The sequence below is a fragment of the Anabrus simplex genome, chromosome 1 (assembly GCF_040414725.1).
Source record: "Anabrus simplex isolate iqAnaSimp1 chromosome 1, ASM4041472v1, whole genome shotgun sequence".
NCBI classification, from domain to species: domain Eukaryota; kingdom Metazoa; phylum Arthropoda; class Insecta; order Orthoptera; family Tettigoniidae; genus Anabrus; species Anabrus simplex.
The window spans coordinates 628,552,284-628,562,738 of record NC_090265.1 but is presented as its reverse complement, the minus strand read 5'-3'; the positions used below and the strand labels follow the sequence as shown (position 1 = coordinate 628,562,738).

At 38.7% G+C, this 10,455-nt stretch overlaps 1 protein-coding gene across 1 annotated transcript; it reads left to right on the top strand.

Annotated features, from left to right (window-relative positions):
* The first annotated feature begins 6,110 nt into the window (after positions 1-6,110).
* LOC136857216 (uncharacterized) lies at positions 6,111-10,228 on the top strand. The gene is made up of 2 exons (XM_067135688.2): positions 6,111-6,195; positions 8,791-10,228. Exons 1-2 carry the CDS (start codon positions 6,142-6,144, stop codon positions 9,736-9,738), a joined length of 1,002 nt encoding a protein of 333 aa, XP_066991789.2. The 5' UTR covers positions 6,111-6,141; the 3' UTR covers positions 9,739-10,228.
* Positions 10,229-10,455: the final 227 nt, after the last annotated feature.

The window sequence follows — 10,455 nt, the reverse complement described above, 5'->3', positions numbered from 1 at the left end:
ACTCTGTAAGTCAGTACCTCGGGACGCATTCGAAGTCAGTTAAAGCTGAAAGTACGTGAATTATTAGGAGAATGAATACGAACAGTGAAATTATCCATAGTACCGAGTGTAAAAATACAGTACAACTGTATGTTGAATTTAATAAATGTCAGGTGATTGAATAATAAAATAATTAATGGAACGCCGATAGTACCTTTGGAAGGCAGTGTGCGGAGCCTGAAGTAAACATCTCAAGATAGACGGTGAATAACTATCCGAGCCGGGAACCATAGGAGCTAGGCGATTATCAAGACGGCTTAGAAATAAACCAGGAAGTGCCGGTTGAAGACGCGATACGCGCCGGTTCAAATGAACGACATTTCGTCGTAATGTGCCACGACGTGTGTTTCGGGCGTATATGAAGATTATATTGTGCGAGTGTCAGGGGTCTAGGAGCACCTATAAGTGTTTTTTTGTTATTAGTATTCCTGTGTAAAATAGTGTAATAAGGTATTAATCATGGGTAGTCACCCAGAAGTGTTTTATTGTGTTAAATTTGTATTGTGCGACATGATGGACGAGTAGATCACCATGGGACCGTAAGGCCTATATCTCATCTGCTACGAGACAGTGGAATTCTACATAGGAATGAGTACACAATTTTGATATTGGGGGATGTTATCGCGACTAAACGGGGTTCAGTGTAAATTAATTATGGTTACTTAACATGGTCCGCTTCCCGAGTCCATGATTTTATTTTTTTGTTAGACGGACGAACTAATTTATATTAACGTAATAATGGGTTAGATTAATTGATTTGAGTATTTGTTTGTTGTATATAATGTAAATATGGGATATATTTCTTTCAATTAATGCATGCTGTTTGTAATACTTTGAATTAAGTTCATTTCAAGTGTTAAATTCTTTTTTTGTGCTAACCCATTTATTTGAATTTCATTCACTGCGGTGATCATTTGTATTTTAATTAGGAATAATTTCTATTAGACAGCCAGATTACGAAAGAGCCAGAGTATGTAAGATTTGTGTTGCGTACGGAAGGTCATTAAAATACTAATAATAATCATGTTTGTGAGTCGACAAAGGAAAGTAAAATAATAATAATAATAATAATAATAATAATAATAATAATAATAATAATAATAATAATAATATTTGGGCGTGTGCAAGTTAAAGTATAATAATAATAATGACGGTGCTTCGCGAGTTAGCCAGTGCAAATATAATAATCAATGTGGAGATGACATGTAGCGTTAAAGACTTTCATTCGCGTAGTCAGTTTGATTTTACGTAAATTTTTGATTTTACGTTTTTGGACTTTAATTTAACCATTAAAATTTTGTTTAAAAGCGATATAGGCACGTGAATTAGAATGGTCACGATATGTTAAAAGCCCAGAATGATTTGAGCCCATATTTAGAGTTGGAAGTCATGAGGGACGAATATCCGGCATGAAATAAATTGAGCCGTATTGTTTGTAATGATGAAATAGATGAATCTCAAGGCCTAAGATGATATAAATGCATATGCCGGTGTTATTAGTGGTAGAATCCACGCACCGAGGATTATTTTATGAATTAAATGTTTGAAGAGTTCCGATGAAAGTAAATGGACTTCAAATTTGAAGGAATAGTTTAGCAATCGCCGGCATTGGAGGTATTTGCCCAGCCGCGATGTGCCATAGGTTGTGAGATGTGTCTTGGGAGGACAGGTGTCCCCATATAAAATTAACGGCAGTACGAAAGTGAAGGTACGGTCCCGAATACCGTGTTGTCCCGACCGATATAAAGCAGATCTTAGTGGTTCATAACGGGATTTAACATATGTGACTAAATTCTAAAGAGTGGAAATTAAAATATCATCTTTCCATTTTTAATAATAATAATAACAATAATCATACTCCAAGTGAATCTTGTCTTAAATCAAGTGCTTAGTGCCAAGATAAATCGGAATCGTAAAAGGGGTTATGCGTTAAACATATTAAGAGTGGACTACCGTGTAACAGGCGAAATTAATTTTTTTAATTAATAATAATAATAAATAAAAACTAAGCTATTTTTTGTTTTTGAAAAATTTACTTTTTTTATATTTTGGACATAATAATGATGTTGGGAGTTGAAATGAAAGATTTAAGATTTTTAACTAATAATAATAATAAATAAAATATTTGAAGAAGGAGAAGAAGAATAACCAATGAAGCTTTTTATTTTTATTTTTATTTTTTTGATGAAAATAATAAGAGCGAGAAGTTGAAGTATTATAGCAAGGATGATTACGGGTTACGATAATCACGAATATCATAATAATAATAATAATAATAATAATAATAATAATAATAATAATAATAATAATAAAAATATTTATGAGGAAGCTGATCATTATATTGTGCGGATAAATTAGGAGGAAGAACGACCCTTCGTTTGAAACGTCGGCAAGGGTTGGCATATAATCATCCCGGATGACAAATGATAATAATTAAATACAGGATTATAATTGAAATTAATGATAATAATAAAATTAATTGATGGTAGTCAAAGAATATGATAATGATCAGATAAAGAATGGTAATGATATTATTTAATAATCATAGGAGGATATGATAGGGACAGTCATCCTGTGTCGAACTGCTCCGAACCAGATGTTGGGTTTTCACGGGGTGATTGTTAGCAGTAGATACGTAAATAACCCACGGATGGCACATGTTTTCATGGTCAGAGCATAGTAATGAACCTTTCCGTACGTCTTGTCGTATTGACAAGTGTAAATATTGAAATAGGCTTTGAGTTAATGAACTCAACCTGGTGTGTTTGTGAATCTGGAAATAATAGGCTAGAGTTTGTCCGTATAATAAATTCCCGTTTTTTTCGAGGCGATAACATTTTCTACGGTGGGTGTCCGGCTCACCAGAATGTACATACCGGAAGTGTCTCATGTCCAAACGGAACGAGGAGACGACAGTAAAAAGTTACTGTCGTGCCTTCGTCTCCGGAAGAAGATCTCCAGCGGTGAAACGTCCAATCATACGGATGTGAATTCGATCCCCAGTAACCAATTGGGGCGAATTCACCAGATGTTTTACACTACCAGAGTAGTGAGGTAAAATCCAAGTATTATGTCATTTATTTTTCAGGATTAAAATGTCCCAATGTAAAATTGTCATCATGTGTAGCATGCAAAATAAGTGAATAAATTGCTCCTCTTTGCAATTTAAATAGGAAACAGTTTCCATATCTTTTCATTGTAGTTAGTCCAGTATGCCCATGGAATTTAAGTTGTCACTTCCCAGTCCTATTTTGGAGTCAAAAATTTGTATCCATGAATGAGTCGTTCCCCGTAACCTTAATTTTGCACGCCCCGTTCATCCCTGTGTTCATTTGATGCGCCGATATATATTTTTTTGAATTTCTTTATATAATTTCTTTTTTATCGTTTTCGAACTGATCACCCCTAAGATAAATGCTAGTCTGGGAATCAGGAGGTGAGCGGGTGCAGTACCAAGTATTTTTCAGAGCTGTGCTGGAAAATACACCCATTCATCCGTAATTTCAGTCATTTTGGACGTTATCTTTTTAAACCTTTCTAACCCCCATTCAAATTGAGGCTGAATTTTGACACTACTACCTTTCGTTTTCGATTATTTTTCTCTTCTGTGGGTTCAAGACCTATCGTGCCCACACATATTCTTTTCCAGATTGAAAGTCATATTTGTATCAAGTTTGGTTGAGAGCTAGGATGGAACATACAAGTTACATCAATATACTCCGTCATTTTTGAACGTATTCTCCTCACCCTCTATGCCAGAGGGGCCTGAAAGTTGACTCAAATGGCATCCAGACTCTCACTGCTCACCTCAGCGACCCCCAAAACTATGGATTCGACATTATTTTCGATTATTTTTACATGCCACCCTTTTCCCACTCCCACCACTATGGGTGTAACAAGTTTGGTTGAAATTGTACCAGTGGGTTAGGAGGCGATTAGGAAAAGTTCTCCATGCAACATGGCGGTGTGTTTCCGTCCTCCTATATACAGCATTTCTTATCGGACAATACAGTATTATGATACAGAGTTAGCCGCTGTCGCCAAGTGACAATCTGTCTACCAAGGTTGGTCCAAACCTTAGCGAGGCTTTGTAATTAAATTAATTACATAAAATAACTCATAAAACCTAACTATCGTATTTAGTTGAAACCACTTCCTAAACTGAGGAGTAATAAGAACAAATGGAAAATTTTGAGTGAAATCGATCCAGTAAAATTTTAGCCCATTCGACACAAACAAACAAACGAACAAACATACAGTAGCTTCAGTTTTGTATATACAGTATAGACAGATCATTATTTTCAGCAACCCAATGGATTAGCTCAGCGGTAGGGGTTTGACTATTAATATGGACTGCGGAGACGACATGGGTCCGAATCCCACCGTCGGCATTTCTTGAAATAATTTTCCATGGCTTTCTTTTTCATCTCCAGGCAAATTAAGTTTCTTTTTACCAAATTTCTATTCAAAAATAATTTCCTTCTTCAACTAGACCCCAAGCTAGTGGTCACCTCACACATTGGAGGAATGGGAAGTCTGCCTCAGAAGCCGAGTGGGTAACATGCTGGCCTTCTAACACAAGGGTTCCGTGTTTGATTCCCGGCTGAGTCAAAGGATTTTTACCTGGAATGTAAGTTTCCTGTCACGTGCTATGTGTGTCTCGCCATAAATATTCAACCTCCTCAACTACCGTACTCTGTATGGAGATTAGGGGTAGGTGGTGTATAATGGGACGAGTCTCCATTACAGTGTTGAGGGAAAAATCCTTCCCGAACTAAAAATGGAATTGGCACATTCTTATTTATTAATGAGTGATGTGGGGGATGGGGCTATTTAAAGTCTGCCTAGTGCGTCATAAACCTTAAACGGGTCCCAGGTTGGGGGCGATCTTTGTTTTAAGGGCAAGAACACGTAAACAACCATATTATCTTCTTAAGGCTAATCTACACATAAAAAGTAAGTGGTCCGATCCTTCGAAAAATAAAGATGTCGGCCGTGAAGTGCCTGTAGTGGAAACAGTCCATAGGTCTAGCTAGACTACGGAGTTGGGTCGCAAGAGAACAGAACTGATAAGGGAGATAAGAGGAAACTGAGAAGTAAACAGCCCGGTACAACTGACTGGAAACAATCAAAGATGCGACTTTGTGGTGGTCAATATTGTTTCTTTACATTTCAACGTCCCATTAACTCATATAGGTTGTCGACGACGACGGGTGAGGGCAGGGTTAGGATTGGGATAGAAGCGCTCGTGGTGTTAGTTAAGGTGTGGAAATGCAAACCACTGAAAACAACCTCCAGGCTGCCAACTGTGGGATTCGAATCTACAATCTTCCGAATCCAAGTTGACGGCTATATGGCTCGCACCTTGCAGCCAGCTCGTTTGTGATTATTGTTATAAGTACAAATTGGCAACCATGCCTCTGAACTCCAAAACACAAGTGAAAGAGAAAGAAGTCCAGCTCCTGGAAGTATGAAAAGTAGGAAGAGAAAAGGAGCGCAAGGCGACGTAGGGAGTGAAAATCAAGAGAAAGAAGTCCAGCTCCTGGAAGTATGAAAAGTAGGAAGAGAAAAGGAGCGAAAGGCGACGTAGGGAGTGAAAATCAAACACACCTTAGGCCTCGCTAACGTAATATGTTGCGGGTGGAAGAGAACAAGTATTGTCCAAGTGAGATCGGACAGGAGGGTTAAAGGTGTGAAGCCTGTCATAAGATAGTGGAAACAAGGCATACCTCGGTTAGATAACCCGTAGTCGCTAACGCAGGCTCGCAAAGTTGAGAGTCTGAGAGTTACACCTATTGATGTAGGAGAAAGGTATTTTGATTATAATGAGGAAGATTTGAAGACGACTTGATTAAAATGGTGGGAAGGAGACCGTAGAACAGAGAGGATTGCTGTAGAAGAGGCGAAGGCTAAATTAAGAGTGTACAGCAATAGACAAGAAGGAGAAGTAGCGCTGATATGATAACTCCGTGATTCAGATGCGGCCTGAGTTGTGATTTCTTTACTCTGTACATGTAGCACGTTACGTGTCATCTACCTGGAGTAGTATAAAAGTACAGCGTGCCTCAGGCAAGGCATCTGTTCCTCCAAGAGATCAGCACCATGAATAGCTACAACCTAGCACTCCTCTTTGGCTGTGTGCTCTACCTGAGCACTGTAAGTAGCATATCGTCTATATTTTTGAAATGCAAAGAGTAATTTAAAATTGCTGGCAATTTCTCCTTCTCATTCTTCTCCTTCTTGTGGAAGATCTCACAAACAGCCTTCATCTTTTTGGTTTAATCGTATACATCATCCTACTAGATGTGATTTATTCGACATCTTTCACTACTACTTACAGTATTTGTTAGTACTCTGAAAATTTACCTCATATAACCTTTCATCGCTCCAGTGATGTCAGTGATTTATTAAAATTATTAAAAGAATACTCTCTCTAAATTTGTTCGCTTGCCAGAGGTAGTGTTTACAGTGTGCTATGCCTCCTGGTATGGGCTAGAACAAATTTGTTATTTTCATTGACCAGTCACAGTCACTTCCTTGTCCTTTCCGGTATGAAAGTGACTGAGACATGATCGATGGCAGTAAAGCCACTTCGTAAGCAGACAGTCCTGTTATGAATGGCGTGAAAATGCATTTCTGTGGACTTGCCTCTAAAATGTAAATAACAATTTCTGAGAGAGGAAAGCAACGGAAACTACCTTACTCCCCATTTCCCTTGTAGGCCTCTTGAGTGATATCTTGGCCAACTATGGCTAGAGTCCTGCGCGGAAATACGAAATAATATCCGCATCAGCCCAGCATCCGCTCCGCACCCGCATTTCCTTCAACCGCACCAGCATACGCATCCACGAATGGTCATCCTTATCCGCGAATGGTCATACGCGGATATTGTAAAGATTTAACTACACTATATTACACTGACGGTAATGAAACGGATAGATCTGTTAACATTATACAGTAGGCCTGACACCTGGCACCAGGCACAGGTTTATGAGGGATTTCCTGTTGCGACCACTACCGACATATTGACATTCGTTCCTTCTTTCCATTAATTGCGGGCAGGCTTAGGTCAGATTTCCGGCTTTATTGTCTCAAGACTCCTTATAACTTACCATTCGCCTAACCACAAATAAAAATAATAGTTTACGTGAGGAACAAAAACCTATTTAGAAATTATCAGGAAAATTATCCGTGCTGTCATAAAGTTTATATCCGTCAAGAGAATACCTTCGCATCCGTGCAGGGCTCCAACCAGGATTCAACCAGCTTTCCGGCTAAATATTCTTTCTAAAACCTGCAACAACGCTCTATCTGTGGATAATTGGTAGAGTAGCCACCTCCTTTGTATAACGGTTAGCTGACTAGCAATTGGCCTCGTAGGTCTGGTATCGATTCCCGGTGCCAGAAAGGAATTAAATTTGAGAGAAGGGTCGTTATATGGTTAAAAAAGGTATATACAGTTCTTGTCCACAGGGGACGTGCCTGAAAATATCTGTACAACCATGTGACGAACACGAGTTTACTTTCTGGTGGTGGACGGTCGAGCTCTGAGTCGCACGACCACCGCTCCTGAAATGAAGAGTCATTGAGAATTTCGAAGGACGAAAACAAAAAAGGAACAATTCGACACTGCATGTCGTACGATGTCAAGCGCATAGAAGTGGTATGGAGACAACTTCTATCTTTATCGACCAAAAATCTTAAAAAGAGCAATAGGACGATAACCTTTAGTATAAGGGCTCCTATGATCTGTTAGGGTAAACTGGATGCCTATAATACTTGGCCTAAAAGCCATCCAATAAAAATGCCTGGCACACAACATTATTATTATTATTATTATTATTATTATTATTATTATTATTATTATTATTATTAGTATTATTATTATTATTATTATTATTATTATTATTATTATAAACTTGATTTAATTTCACCGATTGAGAATATTTTTCAAGGAATTGCATGCATTTTGTCCCAATGTGGTAATATCATTGTTGTAAAGTCCTAAAGAGCTTGGAAACTTCGTTGAAATTATTATTATTATTATTATTATTATTATTATTATTATTATTATTATTATTATTATTATTATTATTATTATTATTATTATTAGGATTAGGATTAGTAGTAGTAGTAGTAGTAGTAGTAGTAGTAGTAGAAGAAGTGTTCACATCTCATATACAGTTATTCTCTTTAAATCCGGCTTCAAGTCGGTGTTTTTCGATATCCTCGCCTTCTTTAAAAAGGATGGTAGGTTTTGGATAGGAGCAGTCGATTGAAATTTGTGAGTCCTTACATGTGAGAGAGTGGCCTATCAGTAGATTTACCAGCATGCGGTAATTGATATTTCTCGGTTTCTCCATCCAATAGTGCGATTTTCGATAAGAAAATTGTGACCGCCTCATTGTGACCGCTTATTAGGCTGTGTTGAATTTGGGTGGAGTAGGTATTGGTGGGAGTATGTGGGGAGGTCACGATTTCACAGGTATAATTGGATATATGTGGTGGTCTTGAATTGGGAAGAGATACCGTTATTTCTGGTCTCGGTTCTTTGCTGACGAGATGTAGAACAAAAATATCCAACCGCACACCAGTGGAAACCGAACCCACAATCTCCATAAATACCAATTCACGCATAAGTTATAAAACGATTAAGGATATAATTATAAGGCTATTACAGCTGTAAATCAGGACTGTTATTTCAGTATGTTTACGACTCAAAGTACTGATATTATTGTTCTATATTTACAGGCTTCAGCAAATCCAGGAGTCGTCCACACCCATGGTCATGGAACTGGCCTAGGAGGACTTGTCGGAACCGTTGGTCTTGGCAAGGGTGTCCTAGGAGGAGTCAGCCTAGGAGGAGTTGGCTTGGGTGGAATAATCGGAACTCACGGATTGGGTGGAGTCGGTTTTGGCAGAGGTGTATTGGGAGGTCATGGCTTTGGAGGAATTGGCTTAGGTGGAGTTGGCTCTGGGGGAGTTAGCCACGGTGGAATCATCGGAACTCACGGTGGTTTTGGTGGAATCGGTATTGGTAAGGGTGTGTTGGGAGGTCATGGCTTAGGAGGAATTGGCCTGAGAGGAATTGACTTAGGTGGAATCATCGGAACTCACGGTTTTGGTGGAATCGGTATTGGTAAGGGTGTATTGGGAAGTCATGGTTTAGGAGGAATTGGCCTAGGAGGAATTGGCTATGGAGGATTTGGCCACGGTGGAATCATCGGAACTCACGGTTTTGGTGGAATCGGTATTGGTAAGGGTGTAGTTGGAGGCCTTGGCTTGGGTGGAATTGGCCTAGGAGGAGTTGGCTCTACAGGAGTTGGCCTGGGTGGATTAATCGGAACTCATGGATTTGGTGGAATCGGTATTGGTAAGAGTGTGTTGGGAGGTCATGGCTTCGGAGGTGTTGGTCTAGGAGGACTTGGCCTGGGGACTCACGGAATTGGTGGAATCGGTATTGGTAAGGATGTATGGGGACATGGCTTAGGAGGAGTTGGTCTAGGAGGACTTGGCTCTCGGGGAGTTGGAATCGTCGGAACTCATGGTTTGGGTGGACTTGGGTTTGGTAAGGGTGTGTTGGGAGGCCTTGGTTTGGGAGGAGTTACCGGTTTTTCTGGCCTTGGTTCTTTGGGAACTGTTGGTTCCGTAGGTATTGGAAAAGGTCTCGTTGGTGTGGGACATCATTATTACCATTAGAGAGCTACAAGTCATTGAAATGAGTCATCTATTAAGTGACCAATTATTTGCAAACAATTTTTATAAGCAAATTATTGTGTGCTTTCTTGCATGAATCATTGTTTGAATTATTCGATTTGAAGAATAATCCACCTGTTCGAGAAATGTATTTCCGTCGTGGACAGCAATGTGCCAGGACTATCTGGAATAGATATTTCAAATTCACTAAATCTTGGGGAATTTATTGACTGAATGTTATTCTGTTTGGTAGGATCTTCCTGGATGCTTCATTGCTTACATGTGATTTGTTTTCACATGAGCATAAAATGTACTTAATTTTCAAATGAACTGCAAAACTTGAAGTTATAAGCAAGATGTGAAATAAATGTACAAGTTTTTAAAGATATTTTAACATGTGAAAGCGAATGGACAATTTGTGTACAGCAAATGGACTTAACATGTATCAATATTTGAGAATAATGAAACTGATCAATAAATGGAATTCATCGTTTGAACTTGTATTGACTCTCCCAGAATACCATTCCTTCCGAACTCCAAGTATCACATGCTTCATTTAACAAGGTATACCTCTCGAACCTATTAATATATACTGGAATACCGGAAATTCCTTGCGGAATACTTTGGATTATTACAGTTGTTATTTATATCAAATAGAACGATTACAGTGAGAATTATTGAATGTTTAGATCCATACGGGTAATTTATACAGGAAGATGT